Genomic DNA, 26260 nt, shown 5'->3' with positions numbered 1-26260 from the left:
TGGGGGTGGGGGGGTGGCGTATTCTTTGTACTGTGTGCTATAGTCCACAGTAAGTGGAGGCAAGCTGTATTTAGACTTTCTGAAGTTTGCAGGAATATTTTTCCCATTCCTGTATTGAAGAGTTTTACTCATTGAAATTTTCTTTCTGGTCTAATTTGAAGGAATACAGTAAAGAAGAAGTTTAATCTTTGTTTCTGTGTATCCTTGCAGACTTCACCATCTAGAGATGCCTCCTTTCCATATAAAACTCAGTTACCGTGTATGGTGCCAGCGTCCACCCTAAGCAGTAGTGAGTACAGTGCAGGATCTAAGATACTAGATTATGTGCAAGAGCTGGACTCTTCCTTCCATCCAGTCTTATCATTCCCTTCAGGTAAGTAACGCCATGACTCTAACAGAGGGCAGTTGTGAATGTGAGAGCTGTAGAGTTTAGGGACTAACTTTTCTTTTGAGTGATTTTTAGAACTTAGTTCTCTTACAGAAAATCTCACACTGGCAAAATATACAAGTTTAGACTAAATGAAAATCTTAACTTCATCCTGACATTTGAAAAACACACCTTCTAGGTTTACCATACCAGTAATGTGATTACAACCAAGAAAGACTGCTGAGGGAAAAGGTGTTTTTGCATGTTCCATGGTGTGTCTGATTGAGTCGGTGTTAGTCCTTTAGATGGTGCTTTTGCCAACACACTACTATACCTTGGTTGTGTTGTTTTCATAAGCAACTTTCAGTTCAGGCCCCCTGGACAAGGTCCAAAAAGCTTTATTTAGGTTTCCTAATTGTTTTTGTGGTAGTCAGCCTTCTTGGTGATCTTTGAAGTTTATGGTTTCTGTCATGTGATACTTTAATCTTTTCAAACAATAATGCAGATGTTGTTGTTTGTGACTCAGACCTGAAACTAGTGCAGGTGCAACTTGACAGTACTTGGGGCTTTAAAATAGCATATTAAATGCTGTTATCAGCAGAAGGGATTCGTACTGCTGCATTTTTGAGAATGGTCAGTCTTAGGTTAATGGTTGGACTAGATGATCTTCAGAGTCTTTTCCAGCCTAGATGATTCTGTGATTCTGCATTTGGGGCTGGGGTGGCATACTTTTGGAAAAAATTATTTCCAGGTAGTTGCTGACCAGTGCAGGAATTCTGCTGTTCTTTGCCACAAAATAATCCTGAATGTGAGGCTGGGACTTCTTCCACGGAAGTTTGAGTACACTGTAATCAAACCCACCGTCTTCCAGAATGACAGTGTAGATACTGCAGCCTGGTATTAGGAAGTCAGGGATTAAAGTAAGTCTTGGGTTTGGAGAACTTGTCAGTGGCCATTAGAGAACACCTTTGTGTGGACATGGAATCCTGAGAAGGTCTCAACCCTTGAAGGTTTATGAGAGGGTTTACAACCCATATATAGAGAGGGGAGATCATTTTGAGGAGCAGATAGGGGAAATGAAACACTGGCTGAGTGCAACAGCAAACATCCCAGTCTGCAGGACTCTGTTGTGGAAAGGAGAGGAAAATACTTCTTAAAACTTTCTTCTTTACACATGCTCCATCACTTACTCTGCGACTCTGACAGCCCAGCTGGACAGGAGCCAGTGGGGTTACAGGTCTGTTCAAAGACAGTCATGTGAGGCTATGCTTCTTGTGTTCATTCTTACCTTACCCTTAAAGAGAGACTAGGACATTGAACAAGAATACTGACATTTTATTTTCTTGAAAAAAGATAAAAAATTATGAAAAAACCCTGAAAGGCTTTGGATTACATTCTCGTTACTGTTGGTCGCTTTGCCAGGATGGAGGAATTAAAATGTTATTTTAGCTTCATTCTGATACCAAGATCATCTTTCTTCAGAGGAATATTTCTTTTCTTTTCAAGAAGCCTTAGCCTTGCTAATAGTAGTTGAGACAGGAAGGTAGTGCTAGACCTACTATCTCCTGCTGAGATGCCAACCTTGTTTTTGAGGGAGGCTAGATTCATGCTCTACTCTGTGCTTTGTGTACTTTTCTGTCTCTATCCCCTCATGAAGACCACTAGTCTATTTGTCATTTTCTTTCATATGAAAGAATTACTGTGAATAAATGCATGCTATAAATTTTCCAACTTAGTCAGGTAGCCTGATTCAGTTTCATGCTTTCTTTGCAGCTTCCTTAGTTCTCCCTTTCCAGAAGGATAACTTCTCTTAAAATACTGCTTGTGGTGTGCCTACATCTTTTATCACTCTCTTCTGAATAAAAAAAGTTTGTCAGCAGAGTGAAGGAAAAAAAAAAAAAGGGGGGGTGGTGTTTTAATTTCATTTAATGTGTGTTAAAGAAATATTATTGGTATTTTTTCCATCTCGAAACTCTGTAAATTTGGTGTTTCAATGTGCAAGGAGGGTTTCAAGTTCAAGATTCAGATGTTGTTCTTTCTTGTACCTTGTTTTTTACTTTCAAAGTACTTACTCTCTTATTTTTTTACTTTCAAAGGAGAATGATAATTTGCAGACAACCTAGTAAATACAGTGTAGGGGTACTGACTGACTAGTATACTCACTTCTGGAAGCATAATTGTCCTTATGTTTCTAAGTCTTGCTTCAGAGTTTACAAATTACCAAAGGTCTTGACTGAAAATATGTCAGTGGTTGCAGCATCCCTTGAACATAAAAGCACCTTTTTAAACTTGCACCCCAACTGGAAAATTGTAGTTTGTATCTAAGAAGTTTGTAGTTCTGTTATTTCTGCACCTAACCTGTGGAACAAACACTCCTGCCCTTTTGATTAAGATACATGAGCATGTAATAAAAAAATCTCTGAGACATCCAGGTGATTTCCCAGGGAAAAAAAAGCCAACAATCAAACAAACAAAAAACCAAACAGAGGAAATATTTTGTTTATTTCTTTACTTAAATATTGTGGTTAATAAACCTTTCAGACCTTTACATTTTACTCAGAAGTAGAACCAGGACAGAAACACATCAAAAACCCTGAGGGGGGACAGAGATGGACAACTTTTACAGGTCACCTTTAATCTTGTGACAAAATATCTAGTTAGATCATATCAAATTGAAACAAATTGTTCTTTTTGTTTAACAAAATACGTTTAAAGTTTCTGTCCTGGAAAGTCCTGAAGGCACACCAGGCTATGGTTGTATGTAAATAAAAGTAGTTTAATGCCCACCTTTTGGCCCTGCCCTTGGCCCTCTTCTCATTCTGAACATAATAGCTGTCAAGCCTGTTTCTTACATCAGCGTATTTAGTTCTACTTACTTTCTCTTCTTTCTTGTGATTTTGTCTCCGGAAAGGCTTTTCAGATAGAGATGTTTTTCTTAAGCCTTCCTGCCTTACAACAGTGGATAAATTCCTTACCACTTGAGATATTTTGCAGACTAATTCTGGGTTAGAACTCCTTTAGGAAATGAATTAGATTGCCCTGCTGAAACCTTTGCCAGAGAAAAAAGGAAGGAATGTACCTTGAAATTACCTCTAGGCTTCCAGCAGTAACAATTTCCAAAAACATTAATTACTTGTACCCGAAAGGCTGAACTGAAGCCATTCCAGATTACAGGAAAAGTTCACAGTGTGCTCTCTGCTGTGCTGGATTAGTCAAATCTCCATGCAGGAGTTAGTCAAGAGGGAAAGACCCCAGTCTTACTCTCACTTGGTACCCTGCAGAGCTCGTTTTTGTGAAGAATAATTCTGGAGTAATTGCAGGTACAGACACAGTTTATTCCAGAGTAAGACAACCTTGCTCTTTCTTACTTTGACTTTGAACACCAAAAAAAGTGCTGTTAATCTATTATATTAAGTGTGTGTGCTTGCACTGGGATTTGTTCACCAGCAGTCCTTAGGTTTGAGTCCTACCTTGATCTGAGTTGTCAGCCCTTAGAAGCTCTTAGTGCTGGAGAGCTTGGAACCACTTCAGCATACTGCCTTGGTCAGCACGTATGGCAGTGTAGCTTCACAGTTAAAAGTTGATTTGTTTTTACCATGGCATAACTCTCACTTCCCATTAATAGAAAGACAGGTAGCTTGAGATCTTACCTCCAGGCAATTACTGGAGATTACCTTGTATATACTTAGATAACTGATACAGAAGACCACAGGTCTTTGCCTGTAGTGGAGGATGGCACTCATACAAGAACTATCTTGCTGAAACTTACCTCGCCTCAAATTTTCTTTTTTACGTACACAAAAATTACTATTTTGAAACATCTGGCTGGGCTTTTTTGGGTTATTGTCATTGAGTTTTCCTTTGGTCTCACCAGTTTCAGGACATGTTTCCCTATACTGTCTTCAGATTGATCATGTGCCAACGCTGCTGCCATATAGACACGTGATCGGTCCTTGCAGGAGTGACTGAGCTCTGCCATTCTTCATGAGTTCAAGGACTGAAGTTGAAGGCAGCAATATTGCTTACAGATTATATTACATAGCACTGTGTAAATCAGTTCCTGGACCTTTAGTGATGATACATAATTTGTTTCATAGGTTGCCATCTTTCTGATACATACTCTATTCCATTTTGATTTATTTTTTTATTAGATATTCCTCTTCACATATACTTTGAAACATTATTAAGGAAGGATGACATCAAAGGAGAACCTGTTGATACCTCATCTTTGGGAGTGGAGTTTAAAGTATCTCCAGACAATGGTATGTCTTAATATACAAAGCAAAATATTTTAATATTTTCAAGACCATTTTTCGTTCATTTGCCAGTACTTTCTGCCCTGAATAGGTTTAATTTATAAAGTACCACAAAGCAGGTTATCAGAGAAGGTAACTGGCTAAGGCTTTAGGTGGAAGAGGAATCTCTTCCCATACCACCGTGTCACGTTCTCCTTTGTTGCACTGAAATGATCTCATCAGAGCCTAGGAGGGCTCTAATACAAGTGTGGGAAGTTTGGGCCATGGATTCTCTGTAGACACAGGTGCCTGACTGATGTACTGTTTACTATGTGGATTCCTATCACAACTCTGTTTTTTTCCATTATAAATAGTTCAGCAGTTGAGATTGCTTGTAAATTGCACCAATGGAAAATAAGTTTTCAACTTGATACATGCTTTTTCTGTTGTAGAATATAATCAACATAATGTTTCTGTCAAACAATGGAGCAGTGGCTGTTTATCTAATTCCAAATCTCAGTCAGTGTCAGAAACATCTGACCAGCTGTCAGAAGGAAGAAAGAAAAGACATTTAAGTGAGACAGCAGTAGGTAAGAGAAAAATTGTACTGCTTGAGACAGCACTACTTCTTTTAAAATATGTACTGTATAAATGATTTTGTTATCACTGGGCTTTGAGAATTAATTTTAAGTTGTCTCCAAAAAGGATACTGTTAAGAAACTTCATAGGAGTGAAGAAATGGACTTAACACACCATGAAAATAATTTGCTGTTTTAAAGCATGGTAATTCTCTTTATTCTTCAGTGCATATTACAAAAGGAGACAAGTTTCTGTATTTTATTTTTTGAATACTCTTAAATGAAGCTGCTCAGCAGTCCAACTGTGTTTTTCTGATACTAGGTGTCATTATTTTTAATGTGAAGTTGTTTTTTTTTTAACTATAATCAGTGAAACTGAATTGCAAAGTTATCTGTCAAATCATGTGCCCAACCAAATATTTAACTATTCCTGGCATCAGTGGTCAGCTATGTTTCATTTGTTGTGAACTGTCATTTGTGGTTCTGGTTTCCTTCCAGACTGTTTAAGGACTTGTGGGTAGGCAGTGCTTACAATTAGTGTTTTCACCCTTGTTATCTTTGTATTTTAAGCCATTGAATCTCTACTTCAGCACTTGGTAAATTAATAGAAAGTGCCCTGAAAATTCTGTAAGATAATGTAATAATTCAGGGACAAAAAATTCAGCATGCCATTGTAAAGGTAAATTGCATCTTGTCTCTCCAGGCTATTAGAATGTAAAACTTAACAGAGCCTGGTACAGGCTGTGTCCCCTGCTACCAAAACCCTGCTACCAAAGCACACAAGCCCAACACATAGGTTCATTTATGTGAATTTTTGGAAAGCTTTTGACAAAATTCCTCACAAGAAATTTGAAGAAAATAAATCACTGAGTGAGAGGACAAATTACATTAGTCTAAAATTTTCCCTAAGAAAGAATTATGATCATTCAACATTGTGGAAGAATATACTTCTGGTGCACATCCATGTAAAACTGCTAATGTAATCTTGCAGTAGAGGTGGAGATCAGTGCAGAGATGATTTAACCAAAACTTATGGTCTATTTTAAAAAAACAAACCAAAACAAAACAACAGAATCCTAAACCAAAAAAGCGCTATTGATAAGAAAGTTACAGGAGAGAATAAAAGGTATTTTTGGACACACTGAAAACTGTCTCAGATGAGGGTTTTTTTTCGCTGCAGCATTCCCCTTGCACATTACAGCCCTCCCCTTTGCTGTATAGCCTCCTCATACCCTCTGTGCCTGTCTCCGCAAGGAGTGCTGTGCTCTGTCTCCTCTCGCCATCAGTGATCCTTTTTTCCATGCCACCCACTCCCCTAACCAGTCACTGATCCCCAAAAGGTGGATGCAGACACAGTGTTTCTCACAACCACGTTGTTTCCCTAAGTGTACTGTCATGCACAAATCAACAGTTGGAGTTACTTGGGAGCACTAATAAGAGAGAAAACTTCTTGCTGTAAACCTTTTGAAGTTACAATTAATCTTCTGCCAATAATACTTAGTTCTTTGAGTTAATGGAACAAAAAAAGCAATCTTTTATCATGAGGATCATAGTTTCCCAATGCCAGAAAACTGCTATGTGGTGTATTTGTGAGTAGCAGCAGCAGTTCTAGCTTATTAGTGCTACGGGTGTACTACTACATATTTATTCCTAATTTGGGCTCTGTCTAGGAGAAATTATCCATGGGGAAGGTCAGCCTGATGAACAAGGCCAAAAATAAAAGCTGTGTGCCAGGGAGTTGCAGAGCTGCCTGGGAGATGAGAGTTCGTGTCCTTGACCCAGCCTGTGCAATACAGTCTTTAGGATCAGTCTTACCTCTTTTTTAATGTTGGAATACACGGATTCTTTTTATTAGTTCCTATATTAAACCTGAGTTCTCTTTTCTCACTGGAAGTTAAGGTAGAAGGAAAGCAGAACACTGGTGATTAAATTCTGAAACCCTGTAAATGCTGCTTACACTGGGACTGAATAAGAATAAAAAAGAATTACAGTTTGTCTGGAGCAGTGGACCACTATCAGAAGAAACCACACATGGAGATCTAGAAACTAATTTTGTCTGTTACCCTTGCTGCCAGTTTTGTTTTATTATTTATCAAGGAAGAAACCATCAGTGAGGGCTCAGTGAACTGGTACATCAGTGAGATGCACCCCAGCTAAGGAAACACTGTTAAGGAAAACTGGGGCACGTTCCTGTAAGTCTGATTGCATTTGCAGTGTGTGTAGTTTATGGCAGCTCCTGAAAAAAAGAAGCAGGATTTGCCCATATGAAGCTGGTTTCACAAGAAGAAATCCTTTGTAGAAGGTGAGGGATGAGATTTGTGGAACAACAATGACAGAATGAGTAGCAAGTGTTTATTTAGATGGCTTTTTTAGTATTCGGTAAATTATAAGTGGTTAGCTGTGGGCTTCTAGAAATGACTTTACTATTACTGTATGGAAAAATAGTCTAATAGACAACAGCCAGTATATATTTTTTTATTACTTTTTTCTGTGACAGGCGAACGTAATGCTAGGTTTGAGACATTCTCCTTTCAACATGCAGAACCCGAATCCCATAGCAGTTTTGCTGCCGTGACCAATGTCAATGCGATGTCTAGGCCCACTCACAGCACTCCATCACAGGTAAACCAAAAATGTATCACTGTCTTGACTGAAATATAAAGAGATTTGTGCAAATTAATAATCCAAAAACACACGCCTTTTACATCTAATTTAGTGTTAAATTACAGTAAAGAGCATTATTGCAGTGAATTAAGTGGATTACGTTAAGTAATTTATTCCAGTTTGAGTATGTGCTATTCCTAAAACAGATGCTTGCTTGTAAAACAATTTTTCAGATCATATAACTGGAGTGTAAGTTTAGTCTTTTGGCATTGGGCCTTTCATTTTATTTTTTTTCCCCGAAATTCATTAAATACACTGTTTTTTTTTTTTTTTTTTTTTTTTTTTGGTGCAGCTACATAAAATGGCCTCACGGTGCAAATACAGTCACAGAATTGGTTAACTCTCAGCTTTGCTATTTAAAACCTTTTGTGCAGAGCTACAGACAGTCTCAGGTATATAAATTTGCTGAGGAGCAGCAGAATTCACTGAAGTCCCTGCAGAAACACACTTTATTTTATTGGAATTTATTGAGAATTTCATAATAATATTCAGATTTCAGTCCCATGGTTCTGCTAAGCCTTGTGGTAGACTGGTGCTGAGGAAGTTGTCATGTTTCAATCTGGTGGTGACTTCTGGAGAGCTGATTTTAAATCTGTGCTGCCCTCCAATCGAGGAACTTCAATTTTGTCCCACGTTGATTCCATGCACTAGCAGGCAGAGAACACCAGAAACGCCACCAACAGTTTCTGTCTTTTGCATGTCTTTCAGAAAACCACTTTCCATGTAGGCTGTTCTTCACTGCTAAACAGAGCTTCATTCTTTTGGTATTGTTAATTGTATCACGCTGAAGAACCATGTGGGTTGCAAGTTAGATTTTAGGTCATCTTTGTAGACTGAACATTATGAAGAAGGCAGCATTAACTTTGAAGTTCTGATAAGTATTCAGAATTAAGTGTAACTGAAATCAAGGAAGGGAAACTTCTACTGATTTCAGTAGGAGTTATGCTGGCACAAAGTAAATCTCAGAGATGAGATAGTTTTAAGATTTGTCAAGATTCCATTGGGAGGTGGGGGGAAGTTGGGAGTCACTAAGCCACTGGAAAATGTGTTCAAGTTGGACTTTTTCCTCATGCAGGTCTAATGTTTCTGAGCTAACATGTAGTACCTATGTTTTGAGCTGATGAATCTCCTCTTGAATTGTTTACAGCATAACTCCAGAAGGAGGTTGAGAAGTGAGAGCTCCTATGATATAGACAACATTGTTATTCCGATGTCGCTGGTGGCACCATCAAAATTGGAGAAACTACAATACAAAGAAATCCTTACCCCAAGGTTTGTTCATGACCTCCTTAGTTGCAAAAAATGAACTTGATAACATGAAATAAGACTATTGTTGACGTATAATTAGGTAATTTTAAAATATTAAGATGATCTTTTCATGTGCTCCTTTTTTTGTTTTTTTCTGTGCACTTTAATTTGTGTGACTGGAGTGGTGGGAAGACTGGACAGCTGATAGCACAAGGGAAATAGTCTGATACACACAGGGAGGTGGCAGATGCACAGACTGGCTAAAATTAGAAGGGGGTTTGTATCATCGTAATTGTAGTGATATTCGTGGTCTTGAATTTGCCATCAGGCTGACGTGCTCTGAATGGTTGTTTAGAAGTTGCTGTCTTTTTAATGTGTCATAAGAAAGTAGTTAAGTAATGGGTTCAGCATATATTTTTAAACTGTATCCATTCTAACACAGTAGAATAAGCTTAATTTTTTCCATACAGTGTAAATTCACAATCCATGATTCCAGTGACAAGAACATCTTTAGATTGCTAAAACAGGGTAATTCATTTCCTGTGCTGTAATTCAGTGGCTTGCTAGCAAATTACCTGAAATGGCTAAATGCAGTTGTTTCATATTTTAAATCTCTGTGTTTGCTTTTATATTGTCTTTAAAGCTAAAATATTATTAAGTCTATTCAATAGCTTAAAAGCTGTGTTGGGAAAATGAAAAGTTAGATACCAGGTTGGGAAAGGAACATCTAAATTTTAGGCATCTGTTAATCAGCACCATAAGTCTGAAATTACTTTCTTTGAAAGAAATTTTGAAGCATGAGCAGCGTTGAAGAAGTAGTAATTAACAATATAGTGTAGAAACAGAAGAATTGTCTGTACTGCTGAAATAATGAAACAGCATTTAGGTAAATTAATTTGACTTTTTTTGTCTCATTTCTAGCTGGAGAGTTGTTGAATTTCAACCATTAGAAAGATCTCATACGGATGAAGAAGAGGTAGGCTGTATTTTAATTAAACCACCAGTTTTTAATTAAACTAGATATAATATGTAATGGGGATATATTTTCCAAAGTCACTGACTTCATGTAAATCCTGGTAAGTTTCAAATTTCAAAAATAAAGTGTTAAGTATCAGACTGTGAAAATGTGTCTTGTCCCAACCTAGTTAACCCTATGGTGGATGACAGAAATACGAGTATCTCCATTAATAGTTGTTGTTCACCTGGTTTTTTGGCTCTTCTGTCCCTTGCTGCCAGCACAGGCAGTGCTCCCAAAGGGTCCCTTTGGTCAGGCCTCTGCTTCCCTTGCTCCTTGGCATCGTGGTGCTGGGGCTCCCAGTGCGACTGTCTCTCTGGGCCTACCTGTGCTGTAACATCCGTCCTTACCTCTCATCCTCTTCTTAGACAGCCAGTTCCCATGGCCGGTTGCTCTTCAGGAGGTAATTTGGTATATTGCCTGTGGGCTCAGCAGGTTTCCTCAGTTTTCTTTTTAGTGTTCATTTTCCTGCAGCCCTCCTGCTGGGAGCAAACTTTTTTTTTTTTCCCTGCTTTGTCAGGAACAACATAACCTTCAGCATTTCCTGCTTGCCTCTTGAGCTAAATCTGCACATCATGTGCTACTGTTTCTTCCTCCAGACATAAAAATCTACCTTTTTCATCCCAAGAATGCCCATGGACTTCACAGCTAGGGGTCCCTTTCTCCACAGGGCGTTGGAGGTATTTCCTAACCCCAGTGTGAACATGCCAGCGGGTCTGATCTCTTCTGTCCCTCCAATCTTTTTGTGATTCTTTTTCCAGAAACCTGCCAGTTTGCTGCCCTTTGGTCATCTCTTGTCTCCCTCCAGTCTAGTGCTACAGGGCACTATCAACTGTTGTAACTGTACGACTTGTATGTGTACCTTCATCCACAATATCTGAACTTGAGCTCCTTTTTCAGAGAATCTCTACAACTGAGGTTTAGGTGCCTTAGTAGTAGAAAAAGATCGCATTTGGGTAACAGTACAGATGGTTATACTAAACACAGTAAACAAACTAAATCATTATGCCCCGTTATCCCTTGGGGTAGAAAATACACTTTCCACAAAGGCTTCCTCAGAGTTTTATTGTGTCTATAGCTGCCTGCTCCATGGAAATGAACTTTTCCTTTTGGAGAGCATCATGGTCTCAGCTCCCTGCCTGGTATATTGCACTCACTTGGCACCGTACTCTTGGGTCAGAAGGAGGAGAAAAACTTAACTCTGTCCCCACCTTTTCTCATGCACTTGAGAAATTCTTGTGAAATCTGGTGGTCAGATTTATGTCACCTCCACTGCCACCTTTTGGTTTGGTACCATCTCTGCTAGCAGGAGACATGCCTCATCTTTTGTAGTGAGAAGGTCAAATTACATACACAGGAGAACTCTCCTGTGAGGATATTTTAATTAAACCATTTGGAGAATAACTAATAAGGCATCAAGGGATCACTGTCTCTTGAGAATCTACTGGTCATTGCTCTCTCTTCATCCTACTATCTGTGGGGGAAAAAAATAATTTCAACAGTGATTTGCTTCCAGGGCTTCAAGGGACTTGCTTGGAGGAGTCAGTGGATTTCTTGTTTAGATTTCAAATCCCATACAGATGATTTGTCTCACATACGTTTAGTGTATTTTGCTGAAGGGACATCAAGATATCTCTGTGAAGCTCATGGGCTAATCGCTCATTTAGTAGCCCTCCCAGTACATTTGTATTTGGCATGACTAGTTGATCCTGTATGATTCATTCTTTGGCCAGGAAATAACTTGAGTTAACAATAAAGCAGCTTTGCCTCCTGCTGTGGTCCACTGCTTCTGTATTCTCTGTCGGCTGCTGGGTAGAATGAGAAAGGAGAGATGTCAGACAAGAGAGAAAATGCTAAAGATCGTGTTTGTCTAAATCATTCTTTGCCAATTTTCCCCCTTTCTTTTGGTATCGTGTTAATTGGTTTGGATGTTTTTCAGAGTACTGAGAAAAGGTGGTTGTCTGATCATAATTCTTACACTTCCTTGCTTTAGGTTTTAGGCCGAGTAAGGTTTGATACTGAGTAAGTTTGAAAAAAGACATGAGAAAACAGCAGCATTTCTTTTTGCATTTTCTACACTCACACTGACATTCTTGAAATTATTCCTTGTGCTGAAATCGAGGCAAGCTTCAGTAGATCCGTGAAGGACAAGAGAGGGCAAAACGTACTTTCTGCTTCTATATAAAGTATTTCTTTGCTTTCCACTGCCTGTGGTGGTACTCTATAGTAGTTTCTATTCTGCCTATCTTCTGCATGGCAAATTTAAAACTTCCAGAGTTGTCCTTGTGTCAGCCAGCAGTTAGGGATTTCTTCTACACAGTATCTCTTTTTTTTTTTCTTTTTTTCTTTTTTTTTTCTCCATTTAAAAGCTCTCAATAGACTCGCACCCGAAATTTCCACAAGTTGCAAAAAAATGTGGGGTCCCAAATTTGTCATGTTCCACAGGGGCCACACTTCCATCGGATGGGAACTCGGCACTTTCTGGAAATCAGGCCTATTCACCATTCCTTTATTTGAGTACAAAAAGCTTAAATTTTTTGGTGCCTAATTTTTGTTTCTGGAAATTTTGCCTTGCAAGAAAAAACATAACAGTGGGGCAATGCAAAAGTTAATCTTCTATCTATGTCTGCTCTATTATTTACTCTAAAAATAGTTAGTTTTTGGAAATAGAGCTTTTGAGTTTTCTGGTGCATATATGAATTTGCAGTCTGTTATTGCTTTAAGGCATGGGAGGGTGTGGCACAGGTTTTCCTGTTTTATTTTGGTTTTAATTTGTTTTGTCCAGGTTAAAATTTCTGGCAAAGCAGGGTTGTAAAGTAATGTTTGAGTTTATTCAGCAGTTGTTTTAGTAATGACAAATATTTTGGAATAATTCTGTGTGTAATTAGTTTTGCATAAGTGTTTTTCATGGCTTATGACTCAGTGTTTCCCGTGAAGACAAAGACTGAAACATAGAGTTTGTTGTTTTGAGAAACTTTCAGAAATATTCCTGGTGCTGTGCAACATTAATGCACAGTGTCTTGTAGCTTAACTAGATGCAGTGGGGGGGATCCAAATCTTAGTTTGCTTTAAGTCTTTTTCTTTGAGTGAAATCATTAGACATGCCTCACAAACAGGCTTTCCTAATAGCCTTTTCTCTCAACATCACTGCCAGATCCATCCACCGAGGAATGACAGTTCTTTTGTCCTTTTTCAAACTAACCTTAGTGTGGAGAAAAAAAATGTATCAAATTCTCCAGTTATAGCAACTTTAAATTAACCTAAAGTTAGTGGAGGAAATATATAAAGCATTACAAAGCTGGAGAGGGGCAGAGGCTATACTGAACCAAGTAGAGATATTTTACTCTGATGTAATGTGATTTTATCCACAGAACAAAGAATATTTTTTAAATAAGAAAATGTATTACTTGTTAGTCTTCAGTGGAATAGGGTAAAACTCATTTTAAATAAACAAGTAGTTAAATCTGCTATCACCAGCTATGGAAAAGGAACAGTAAGGCTTATTTCTGTATTTTTCAAAACTCTTTGCTTGGAGAGGAATGTGGACTTTGATTTTTGAAAGGAAGCTTGTTAAAAATGAAGTTTCTTCCCAGCATGAAAAGTTTTGGCAATTTGCTAAGAAAAGTATTTTCAAAGTCTAAGTTTTTCTTTCAAAATTATCTTTTGTTTCCACTTCAAAGGAAATCTGAGCACACAGAAAAATCCTGAATTTTCCCTGAGGGAATAGCACTTTTGTAGTTCATAAAATTCTCACTTTCACGCTATACATCATTGACCTTGGAAAGACAGAATCTGAACTGAGATGCAGCTCTGTACTGATGCCATCCAAGTGACAGAGCTGGTGAATTCCAGAGAGAGGAGGAGACCCATTAAGTTGACTTGCAGGAAAGGAAACCAGCAGCTAACAAAGTGGTTTGTGTTTAACATAAATAAATAAAAGCAATGCAGAGTCTTCAAAAAGCAATCATGAGATGGGCAAACAAAGCAGGCCTGTTTGTCTGAAGGTTCCTGTTGAGCGCTGGGCTGAGGAGGAACCAGGCAGATACAGTTTTAGCAAGCAGGTCCTGTGGCCAGTTTGGAACACGCTGAAGACTTTGGGATCCTTTTCACTGACCCTGTTAAATTTCATTGTGGTACTGTAGTTCATGAACAGCTGCCTGCACTGGAAATGTGCTCTCTGGTAAGCTGAGTGCCACACTACCAGATAGTTTACAGCAGCATATATGCACTGTAATACTTTGTGTTTGTACCCATAATGGTCATGAACTCGACAGTTCTGCAGGACTCGATACAAAGAATGGCTTCTCTAGAAAACCTCAGGGCCATCAGTTGTCTGGAGTGGAGTAGTTCCAGCTCACAGCATAACCCGTATCATATGGTGCTGTGTGGCACTGCAGTGAGGAGACTGCGTTTAGTTCTGTATTTTGTCAGACACAGTCAGAAGATAAATGGTGTTACCTGTATAACACCACTGAGGGTTTTGCTTTATAGAAAAAATACAGTTTATTTTCCATGACCCCTCCGGTTATTGGTATAATCCTTCTCTAGGACAGATCTGGCAGAGCAGCTTCACAGCTCCTAGGACCAGGAATTGTTATTTCCTAGAATTTCTCTGCTTTTGAGCTGGGAGTGGCTGGCATAAAATCCATGGCTGCAGCACTTGTATGCTCTTGCCAGGCTTAGCTTTTTAGGTGAACTTTGAAGAGGTTGAATGGTTTGGAGCACTTTGAAATAACTGAGCTGTGCTGAAGGGGTCCAGCCAAGAGCTCGGCCTGCCATCTGGGGAGCGAGGGGGAAGGGCAGCAAAGTGCTCCTCACCCAGCCGTGTCTAAGAAGCAAACTTCCTGGTGTGCTGCCAACGGAGGAATGAAGATGGTTCTTTCAAAGTGAAGGTCAGATGTGATAGCTACATCTGAGGAGTTTTACCGAAAATGTTGGTTCTTGTTTGACTACGAGCAGTTAAAAGTACTCACATTGGGGCTGTTTTAAGCTGTACCAGGGCCATGCAAATCATTTGCTAAGAAATAGTCTTCAAACCAGAAACGGTTTTCTGCTTGATTTCTTAGCAGGAATGCAGCATCTCAGGTTTGATCAGTTCCTCTCGATGTGGAGCTGTCAAGGTCCTTGGTGATCTCAGACCTATTTCTCCAAGCTTAAAGAGCACCTGGCAAATCCTGCTGCATCTCGGCCTCCTCCTAAAGCAGTCTCAGAAAACTCCTGGAATTTTTGCTTGTCTTTATTATGTGCTTTTAATACTGCTGTGATTTGCAAATGAATACTTGTCCTCTTAATTTTCTGCCTCTCAGCATAGAGAAAAATGTGTTAGTTGCATGGGGGTTATAATTTCTATATCCATTCAGTTCAACCACAGACATGTAAAGAAATAAAGTAAAAGTGACAGCATCCCATATACTAGAGCCTGGTGAGAGTGCAAGCTGAATGCATGTATTTTGTTGGGCCTTTTTACTGCAAGCATGCATTGTGTTGCCGCCTCTTGTTTGGTGAACAGACCTTTGCAGTATTAGATATAATACTGGCTGCTTTTGTTTCTAGTGATGTTCATAATTAGACATCAGCTATCCCTGCATTTCGTTACAGATAGAAGATCTGTCAGATGAAGTTTTTTCCTTGCGTCATACGAAGTATGAAGAAAGAGAGAGAGCAAGGTGGTCGCTGTGGGAGCAGAGCCGCTGGCCCAGGAGGAATAGCAGGCAGGTGTATTGACTTTGATAAGAGTGTTCCTGTTGAACCACTGGTGTTGGGTGTTGGTACAGCAGTTTCTGAAATGCTGTCACAGAGAAGTTTAAAAACAAGGGCACTCTTCATTAATTAACTCGTCAGGGACAGTACCAGGTATGTTTAGTTTTGTGGCTGGAAAGGAGAGGCAGTTCTGAAGCCTGCCTACTTACAGAAGTCTGGCACGGTAATGACCTGGTATTAGTGAATAAAAACCTAACTCCCATACTGAGCACATAGCTCTGCTAGTCTGTGCCACTCCCGGTTATTACAACTGCAGCCACCAACTGTAACATGAGCCCTTCTTCACTCACCTGACTTAGATGAAAGTCCACTGCATTCAGAGATACAGTACTGAAGGGTCCTGGGCTGTACCAGGGACCTCATGCTTTTAAAAGTCAGTGTATAAAAAGGGTTAATTCTGACAGGCTTGCCGTTTGGTGCAAAGCTCATCAAAGTTAAATATAACCCCTAAAAGTCTTGCAAAAAGTAGTGCATATAAGAGCGAACATCATAAAGCTGTATCTGCAGTTTGGCTCTGGGAAAATGATTCCCATAAATTACTTAAGAATCTGCCAGGACAAAAAGCATCCTATAAATGCTGGAATAACTTTTTCTGCTATTTATCATATGCTTGTGTCTACTTTTGGCTGAAAGTGAACCATTACATATGACTAAATATGCAAAGATAGCTTTTTTTAATTCAGGATAAAATTAGAGCTAAACCATACTAAGGAATTCTATTTTAAGCCGTTCTGAACATAAAAAAAGTTTAGAAGGTGTACTGAAAAATACAAGTTCTGTATGTACCCTTAATTTTGAAATTCTTAGAACTCCTCGGTGAAAACTTAGTGCTATTTGAATTCAGAAGTAAAACTGCCATTGACATGAACGAGGTCAGACTTCCACTTGGCATTTAAGATGTGTGCTGCTATTTTATATCTAGTTCAAATTTGTATTGAAGCAGAGGTCAGAGTTTTTAATCTTACTAAATTATTTTGACTGCTTTGGAGATGAGTCCAGAGCAGAGGTGGAAAGGGGGAGCTCAGGGACCTGCTGTTTCTTCTCGAGTTACATTGGCACAGTTTGCTGACAGCGCAGTTTGGACTCCACAGGCCCTTCAAATGATGCCATGTTCTCCGAGTTGGAACAGCCCACGGCTCGCTGACTTCTGTTGCCCAAAATTACAGTTGTGGTGACCGTGTGGAGCAAGGCGCAGGAGTGGGACCACCCACCAGCTGTTCTGCAGTTCCACCCAAGCGTGCCTGTTCCAGCCCTTTTTGATCCGGGTAGCTCCTCCACATATCACACTTTGCTCTGGCTTGTGACAGTGAGGTTGTCAAGAACCTCATGTGTTCTCATCTGCTCTTCTGATTTAAATAAGTAGAATGTAGGTAGCATGTACAGAAAAACTGAAAACTTCGGAAAGAAAATCTAAAGCATTCCTGGCAACGCGAAAGGGCAGGGAGTGAGTAGCTTTTAAGACTCTCGTCTCTTATCCTGCACTAGATCATACAGCAAAAATGCCGACGGACGACAAAGCCAGGATTTGGTGCAGAAAGACCATCAGAGCAGCTCCTGTGCCTCACTGCACTGCACTGCTGAACCTGTTCCAGACATGACTTTGGAAGCCCACAGCTCTGTCTGTTCAGGGATTGCACAACACTGCAGGGAGAGCCAGGAAGCGAAGGTGGGTGCTTCCAGTAGCTTCCGGGTCGGGTCAGGTCTTCAGTGAGCACTGTCTCTAACCTAAAACAAAGAACTTGAACATACCCTTCCTGATCAGAACCTCAGGCTGACACCCTAGTTTATGTGGACTGAACATAGCCTTCCTGTTTAGAACTAGATTGCTCTGCTTTATGAATTAAGCCCAGGATTTGTCAACAGATGAAGATTTAATGCAGTACACATGGCACGTTTTTGAGGTGAGTATGGCATGGCTGGCTTCAGGGATGGTGGATCTTTTTTCAGGGATGTTGGCCAGAGTTCCAGACAGGACTGATCATTACGGGGTCAGGTATCTTGATGGTCTGGCACCATGGAAAAGAGCTTCCCCCTTCCTGTACTGTGCCTATTCAGCTGTAGCTCTGTTACTAGTTCAAAACAGTATGAAGCCAGCTTACATTGACAGCTGGTGCCTAGCAGTGTCGTATTCTTTATCTGAAGAGCCCTGCAAACATTGTAAAGAAAGACACTCATTTGTTATTTGATAGGAGATCATTCTGCACATAGCTAATCAGTTCAGACTCAACTGAAATCCCTTTTTCCCCTCTTTTCTCTTGTTCCACCCTCACTCCTACCCTTCTGATTCCTTTCAGTCTGGGCTGTGGGAACTTCGAGTTTTTCCACTAAAAGATGAAGAGGTAGAAGCTTTACTGTGCCAAGATCAAATAACGAATCAGACTGAAATGTCAAGTGCAGCTTTCCCCAGCGACTCTCTCTGTACTTCATGTGCACCCATTGGTTTGCCAGACAATGGCCATCCACCAAGAAAACAATCTACCGACGAGTCAGAAGACTGCGAAAACATTTGCCTGGGAATCAACAATACAAGAAAACAAAGGTGACAGGGAATAATGTGGTTCATTAAGAAAGCCAATTAAGGTGGAGAAAAGTGTAAGGTAAAATCTCTCTTGTTCACACAGCATATGACAGCACAATTCAAAACCTGTACATTAGCTGCATATAATATATTTTCTTTCTTGCTTTGTAACAGGCAGGATAAATCCCAAAGACAACACTTTCTTCTTCCTGAACCCCAAGAGAAAGTAATTATTTCAAGCTGGAAGTCTAATATTCCCAATGTCGGGAGTGGGCGCACATAAATTGCTGGCACCATTCGCTTTCTGTTGTCATATTGCCACATTTGTTAATAATCATCCTTTCCTGTTTTGTATGTTTTCAAATGCATTTCTGGTTCTAGTGGATTCTGGTGCAGCAGGATATGCTGTCTACCTTAAACAACAACTTCAACTGAACACAGAAAAACTACTTGAAAAAATTAGGGGGAAAAGTGACAGCCTCAGATTATTTTCCTGTGTGGCATGACCACAGGGCAAAAATCTGCCTCTCTAACTGCACGTGTGTAACCCATGCATAAAGGTAAGGGTAGATGAGAACCGGCAGTTTCAGAGCAGGCCTTCTGGAAGCCTTGCATCTAGCTTAAAATCTGTACTCAGCTCTCAGTAGTGCCAGGGCATGTTTCATATAGAAGTCCTCAAGCAGTAAGATAGAAATAGACCACTGCATTTCAATAGTCAATATATCTGCTATTCAGAAAGTAGGGTCTCTGCTTCAGTTGGGTGGGTATAGAGAAATGGAAGGGAAGAAGAGTTGAGTCAAATCAGTGACGCAGCTCTTTGAATATTGTGGTTTGGGTCATCTTACTTCCTTGGTCCTTGAGTAGCTAATGAGGCTCATAATATTTTGCTTTAATATGTTAAAGACAAAGTCTTGTTCCAGTTTCTGTACAGTGCCTTGTAAGAGTCTCGTAAGTATGCCAACATTTGGTGACTAGCTGAAAAGGAAAAGATGATTGATGTCTTGAAGACCAATAAAGAAAAAAAGCCCCAAAGCTTTCCATTGCAATTCCAGATAGATTTTTTATTTCCCAGTAAGGAAACAAAAGCAAGTGGTTTACACTTAAATCTGAATAGTGTAGTTTGGAATGTATCTGCAATCTCAAGAGGTATTAACAACAATTAAACATTGAATGTATGTATAATCCATCAACAGGAAGTTTTTCTGTGTAGGACAGTTGAAGGCAATTTAATAGGAGTCTCTGTTCTTGTGCAAAATTCCCTTTCATCTGTAATATCTGGAATGGCACTGGACAGATGACCCAGTTTTAGTGTCAATTTTTTTTTTTTTTTTTTTTCAGAATGATAGGAAATATACACTGGGCATCTGAAAACAGTTCAGTAAAGTTTCAACACTACAACCTATTGCTACATTGTAGTTTATTGCACATTCTGATTATTTTTTTAAACACTTTTTTAACACTGGTTTGTCTTAAACTTGAATCTTGCCTCAATGTCTGATACAATAATCTTTGATGCAAGGTTGTTTTTTTTAATTAAAAGTTATTTCTATATACGTTGTATATAGTCTGAATTTGATGGCCTTTTAGAAGTGAAGAAATAGCAGTAATGCTTCTTCTTGGCACAGAGACCTGCTCGGCCCAAGAATGGCTTTGCTCACACACTGAAGTGGCAGCGGCACCACGCTTTGCTGTCGTATGAAGCTGCGCTGGTGCTGTGAGCCTGCGGCCAACCCTCGGCATCTCAATACAGAGGTGGATTTTTCCACCTCTCGCCCTGCATGTGCATCTGCTGCCGGGAAAAGGTTTCTGAAAATTACGTGTCTCGGATGCTTTGCAGGTCTTTTCCGTGCCTGTGTCCATTCATTAAGAAGCCTGATCTGAGCAGCTCTCACCCAGCTTTGTTGTAAGGTCAGGACTTCGTGCTCTGTCTGATCCCTGGGGCAGTATGAGGCGTTTCTGAAATTTAAGAGATGGGTCAGGCCAAGTAAACCAGCTGGCTAGCTGCCTTTTGTGTCCTGAAGGTGCCATCAGGAAGTGGAAATGGAATCCAGCATTTTACAGGAAGGAACAAGAGGAGATTGTTTGCCTAGATTGAGGGGTGGGAAGGGGAAGGGTGTTAAAATGAGGCCAAAACCCCCTGTGTGCTAGGAGCTGGATTAACCAAGTTTGGTCAGCCTAGTGAACAGTAAAGCTGTTCCTGCATTGCTGTTCAGCTCCCAGCTGTGGCGAGCTGTTGAACCATGGTGTTGCTTTTGGGTCGGCCTCATGCGCTGGCCTAAAGCAGCTGCTTGTTACCTCGCCAGCTGCAGGGGCGGCCCAAGCAGTCATCGATACAAACAAGGGTAAGCGCATTTTTTGTCCCCTCTTTAGCTGTTCTTGCTGGCCACTGTGGGAATCAGCTAGTGACCCACAAGGCAGCAATAAAAAGGATAGCCAAAGAAAGGCCAGGCAGCCTGGAGACTGAAAAAAATCCTGGGGAAACTATAAAAATGTCTATTTGGTCATCACCCCACTGCTGTCAGAAGTCTTTAAACAGCTGCCTCTCAGCTGGCTAGTCCTGTGACAGCATACCACAACTGCCTTCGCACAAAGAGCTGCCCCAACGACTGCGTAGCCAGAGAACTGTGCCAGCACCTTTCTTTCTCCCTGTGTCCCCACCACGGGGCTGCTCCTCAAGTGCTGGCAGAGCGTGGGTTTCTGCCATTGAGTGAGTGGCACAGGCAAGTGTGGCAGGCAGAGGCCTCGGGAGGGGTGACCAAGACCTGGCTGCATTTGCTTTTCTCGCATCACCTGCCTGCCTCCAGCAGCTCTTCGGCTGTCAGGGGCACGTGGGGAAGGCCGTGTGTGCATGTTGAGCAAGATGCTTTCCGGGAAGCCCCAGGCTGCTCCTCACCCACAGCACCTCTAATCATTTGACACCTTTTTGAAGTAGACCAGGTGCTGTGCCCTACCCTCTCTGTCTCGTCTGTGCTCCAGCCAGTGAGGCACCCAGTTTTTCAGTAGCCCTATTTCACTACTGGGACACAGTTAGAAAACTGACAACTGAAATTGGTCACAGGACCAGTGCCTTCCTTTCATCATCTTTCCCTGTGCTGCATGCAGCTAGAATGAGCACAAGCGCTCTCCTTTATTGCCTGCAGAACTTTTCCCTGCAGAGCTGGACTCCCACCTCTAGACAGTTGTTTTTGCATGAATATTGGGGTCTGAGGAACCTCCTGGTGGTGGGAGAAGGCTGAGAGCTCAGAGCCAGGCTCATGCTTGAAGCCATAAAACCTGCAAGAAACCCCTGCTTAAAAAAAAAAAAAAAAAAAAAAAAAAAAAAAAAAGCCAACAACCTGTTTGTCTTCTAGCTGTTAAGCTATGAAACAGCTGTCAGTGCTGCTCCTGATGTTGTGGGTGAAGGTATTGCAAGGGCTGACTGTGAAATACCAACTTAAATGTAATGCAGCAAGGTCCCCCACGCATGAAACTGGGGTGTTGCAGCTTCACAGAGCAAGTCACTTCCCTTGTGCTTTGTTTACCATTTTCAATTGAGACGTATTTTAAGGCCACTTATGTTCTGCTCCCTGCTGCTATGAGGGTTTAAATGCTTCATCTCTCCATCCAGGACCTTAATGGAATGTAAGTACAAATACAAACTTCTAAGCCCTATTTAAAATAAGCTCTGTGTGTGTCTACTGCAGTTTTTTTATCTTTCTCTGGGGTGCGCGCTGTACTGCTGTGCAGCACATGTCTAAGTGCAGACTTACTCGGCTGTATCAGACTTTCTTTCTGCTGTTTACCAGTGCAGATAGAGCCTGTGCTCTGTCAGATCACCCTGGACTGCTCCAGACCATGTGACTTAACATCAGCAGCCTGTGCTCCCCCCCTCGTTGCTGAAACTTTGCTTTATCAGAGTATTGCAACATCTAACGGTCCTGGGGTTTAGGTGGCCCCGTGGATACCATGCAAGCAGCTCTTGGGTTTCATGGCAGCGTTTGGTTCAAGTCCTGTGCCTGTGGCGCTTCTGCTGTGGGGTTACGTTACTGAGTACAGGCCTAAGTATAGCCTAACAGGTTTCTTCTGTTAATGTGTAGAGGCAAGAAACTGGAGCAGTCTTAAGCATTAAAAGAACAAGTGTCATTACCATTACTTCCATGGATGAACTGTGATCACTAACAGATTCAACCTTAAGCTGGGCAAAAAGCTGCTGCAGCAGTAGCCAGCTGCATAAACCCACCTGGGTGGGGTTCAGACAGAAAGAACCAATGGATTAATTTTACTGTGTGTGTAATTTCTCTCTCCCACAACGTTCCTAACCTGAGAGTGAATTAAAGTGCAAGCTACTGGTTTTAAAACAATGACAAAGTGACTACAGCCTGTGAAAGAAAACATGCTGTATGGTTCCATGCTCAGAACAAAGCATTAGTAGTTAAATAGCATGACTTTGGGACGTCCATCTTCCCCAAATTAATCAGAAAAATAAAGCAGAGAGAGTTTGATTACCCTTTCAAATCTGCTGAAGGTCAGCTGCAGGAGGCAAGGATACTACAGCTGTTGTCCTACTGCTTTGAACAGCTTGAAAAACCCACGCTGCCAAATACTAAACTAACATCTTCGTAGCCCCTTTGTGGCTGCTCAGCCTGCAGTTTAAGTACCAGAGCCATGACTCTTTCTCTCTGCACGCTGTGTTAGACCCTACACAGGTTCCTTCCAGAAGCGCCACTAAGCTGCTTTAACACATCTAACAGCCATCTGGACTGTTGCCTTTCCTGGCCAAGCTTGATTTTGGCAAACCTCCTCCCAAAGATGTCTTCAGTGCAGCAGTAGGTCCAGATGACTCCATTTTTCTTTTGCTGGTTCTCAACTGAGGTTGCAAGTGCAAACAGGCAGCAAACGCATTTGCTCACCTAAACCACAATTAACCACACAGGAAGAAGTCATCCTTGAGTCATTTCAGACACTTGTCTAGATTGTTTGAACTAGCCCTAGCTCCTCCTCCTCAATGGCAGTGACCCACACCGCACCACAGCTGCACCGCACTGTTGCAGAGCAGGGCCTTCCTGCAGGGACACACGTAGGTTAGGAGGGGGTGCAGCAGCTCTAGCACCGTCTTGGCATTTGGGAGGTGACACCTGCCCAGCTTTGCTGTAAGGACAACAGATTTGACTTTGGCCTTGAGGAAATGGGCCGGCTGCAGCTGTTGAGCCTTCCAGCCTGTCCCCTGGGGCAGCAGACTGTTCGCCACCCTTCTGTAATTACAGCTTAAAGGGAACAATCCCATGCAGAACACCATAAAATATTAAAGGAGTCAGCAAGACTAATTGGAGCCACGGGAGGCAGGTCTATCTAAAATGACCTGCTCAGGTCTTCCTCTAGCTGGTCGTAGCTCCCACCTTTCACACGACCGCACAGGCCAGGCTGCAAAATCAGCACAAGCAAAGGGAAGGTATGAGAATTACTTGGCTTCCAAACAAAGAGGAGCGTTAAGCCGTTTTAGAGAGCCCTCTCCGTGCAGTGCATTTCAGCCTACATATCCTGAAATTGCTTCAGCAGGTAACAGCCTCAGAGGTCACAATCAGTTACTCAGCCGTATGTAGAAACCAAGTGGGCAGTGGGTCAAGATGAAATGTTTTTTTAACTATCTGTAGGGTTTTAAAGCAACATTCTTCCATGGAATCCCATCACTTCCAGGAATTTCACATGCAGCTGTCTTAAATGGCTATGTGAAAGGTAAATGAGAAGTTATTTCCCCGTTTGCCACCTTATAAAGAGTTGCACTGACTTGTCTGATGTTTGACTTACACAGGGAAGTCAAGTACTTCTGTGCAGTAAAAGCAAAACACAGGAACATTTCTAGCATGCGTGGGATTTGTTAGCCCTCTTAAACTGCATTTTCCCCAAACTTGCTCCCCAAACAAATCATTTTTGACAGCTTAAAGGAGACTTACCACACCAAGGGAGGGGTGTTTAATGCAGATAGTGGAAAAGTATTGTAGGAATGCACAGATCAAATGACAAAATACAGACATCAGAAGGCAGTTTGATTAGTCTTCCACAAGAGAGACTGCTTTGTGGTGGTGCTACACTCTTCTAGCAAGCAAAAAAATGACTGAAGTTTAGGTCAATCCAGACAGTGTTACAGGTTGCGTCATAAAATTAACCTCCACAGAATCAAGAGACAGGTTCAAACCATTGCATTTCCAACCCTGAAAGACAGCCAGAATGTTTTTCACTGCTGCTTGCTTCATTGCAGTGAAGGAATGATTCCTCTGTTCAGTAGCAACAAGTTCCTGTATTTATTTAATGTTCATCCAGCCCTCCCTTACACATGAGAAACGAGGGTTCTCCTGCACACACAGAGCCTTCTTGAACACTGCTTGGGTAGGTCTCATCGATCCAGACAGCGCTTCTGAGCTGCTTCTGAACACACATTCCTTAGAAGATTGATCACTGATCTTGGATCTGCACTCTTCATAATGGCACTGCCAGATACAATCATATTTGCACCTGCCTGAAAGACATTAAACACCGACTCAATAACATAGAACAGATCCCTCCTTAAAAGTTTGGGTTTGGTTTTTTTTTTTTCTGTAAAACACGTAAGAGGGCAGTGAGTTCTAGGCTGGTGGGCAAACAAGCACTATTTGTGGGACACAGGTAGCATACCTCTAACAACCACATATCAAGTTCAGAAAATACAGTTCTTCCCCAAATAGGTAATCTCTTCATCATTGCTCCTATTTCCCAAACATACAAGAAAAAAAAAAATGCTTCTCTAGCTTAGGGGAGGCTTCAGTAGCCACTATTAAAAAAGGCACAAGATCAGAGCAAGTAGGTTTTGATATTGTGGGCTTTACTGTTCACTCTGAAAACTAACAGTCAAAACGTGATTCCTCCTAAGTTTTATTTTCTGAGGAACTATTAAGTCTTTTGGCACAGTGACTGAGAACGCTGCTCCGCTTCAGCCTCCTACCTCTGCGCACTTATGGATGGTGTCAGGCCCAACTCCTCCGTCCACTTCAATATCCAGTGAGGGAAACTGTGTCCTCAGCCACTGAACCTGAGAAATGGTATAAAAAGGCTGGCAGCGAGATCCACATGCAGCTGCCACAGCTTACACACCCAAACAAGGTTTATTCTCTTCACTGCCACTCTCCAAACTGTTAACTACCTTTAACTTCAATAAATAAGGAAAGAGAAACCTAATTTACCTTTGGCATCATGTCTTCCATAAATTTCTGCCCTCCGAATCCAGGTTCTACTGTCATCACCAAAGCCATGTCTATCTGATTGGCCCAAGGTGCCAAGTGTTCAACTGTAGTGCCAGGCTTGATTGCCAAGCCAACCTGCAGAAGAGGAAAGACAAATCCAAATGCACCTCACCATGACACAAACGCTGCAAGGTTGGCTTGAGCCGGGTACAAACTCCTAGGAAAATTACGTGTCTGTGTAAGCGCAGTAAGAACAGGCTGCTTTGGATAAAGATTCCCCATTGACTTAAACTGAGGACCGACTGCGTGCACCAAGAGCGGTAGGGCCGCACGCACCCACCTCTGACCACCCGACACCGCATCGATGGGTTTGTCATTGCCAGGAAGCCGGCAGGCAGCGAGGCCAAGCGCAGCGTGCTGCTCCAAGCCTACGCACGCCTCACCTTCATCCCGTTCTCCCGAATGTCCTTTATCAGCGCGCCGGGATTGTCCGTGGCTTCGAGATGGAAGGTGTATTGGTTTGCGCCAGCGACGGCCATCGGTTTCACCCACTGCTCGGGCCTGGCAACCATCATGTGCATATCTGGAGAAGGGGAGCGCAGCCAAGGGCCGTCAGCGAGGGGCGGCGGCGCCTGGGGCCGGGCCCCGCCCTGCGCCCGCTACCGTGTCTTCACAGCAGAAA

The 26260-nt window shown here is 41.5% G+C and overlaps 2 protein-coding genes across 6 annotated transcripts in view; one reads left to right on the top strand and one right to left on the bottom strand.

Annotated features, from left to right (window-relative positions):
• KANSL1L (KAT8 regulatory NSL complex subunit 1 like) overlaps nucleotides 1-21632 on the top strand; it is a 61568-nt gene extending 39936 nt beyond the window's left edge. For 3 of the 5 annotated variants that reach the window (XM_026852244.1, XM_026852246.1, XM_026852242.1), the window contains 10 exons: nucleotides 211-373; nucleotides 4519-4629; nucleotides 5055-5192; nucleotides 7678-7802; nucleotides 8992-9116; nucleotides 10014-10068; nucleotides 15706-15818; nucleotides 17353-17533; nucleotides 18162-18464; nucleotides 18560-21632. In XM_026852244.1, coding sequence (XP_026708045.1) covers nucleotides 211-373; nucleotides 4519-4629; nucleotides 5055-5192; nucleotides 7678-7802; nucleotides 8992-9116; nucleotides 10014-10068; nucleotides 15706-15818; nucleotides 17353-17533; nucleotides 18162-18410 — 1260 coding nt within the window. In that variant the 3' untranslated portion in view covers nucleotides 18411-18464; nucleotides 18560-21632. Of the gene's footprint in view, nucleotides 1-210; nucleotides 374-4518; nucleotides 4630-5054; nucleotides 5193-7677; nucleotides 7803-8991; nucleotides 9117-10013; nucleotides 10069-15705; nucleotides 15819-17352; nucleotides 17534-18161 lie in introns of all 5 variants that reach the window. The other 2 variants (XM_026852245.1, XM_026852243.1) reach the window with 2 other exon arrangements.
• A 2674-nt stretch (nucleotides 21633-24306) lies between these two features.
• Nucleotides 24307-26172, bottom strand: RPE (ribulose-5-phosphate-3-epimerase). The gene is made up of 4 exons (XM_026853062.1): nucleotides 26022-26172; nucleotides 25579-25713; nucleotides 25341-25427; nucleotides 24307-24878 (listed from the first exon to the last, which is right to left on the bottom strand). The coding sequence occupies exons 1-4, from the start codon at nucleotides 26157-26159 to the stop codon at nucleotides 24756-24758; spliced, it is 483 nt and encodes a 160-aa protein (XP_026708863.1). The 5' UTR covers nucleotides 26160-26172; the 3' UTR covers nucleotides 24307-24755.
• Nucleotides 26173-26260: the final 88 nt, after the last annotated feature.

This window comes from Athene cunicularia (genome assembly GCF_003259725.1).
Source record: "Athene cunicularia isolate RWA chromosome 7 unlocalized genomic scaffold, athCun1 chr7_part1, whole genome shotgun sequence".
Taxonomy (NCBI): domain Eukaryota; kingdom Metazoa; phylum Chordata; class Aves; order Strigiformes; family Strigidae; genus Athene; species Athene cunicularia.
The sequence above is the reverse complement of the archived record's forward strand: the minus strand, read 5'-3'. Positions and strand labels throughout refer to the sequence as shown.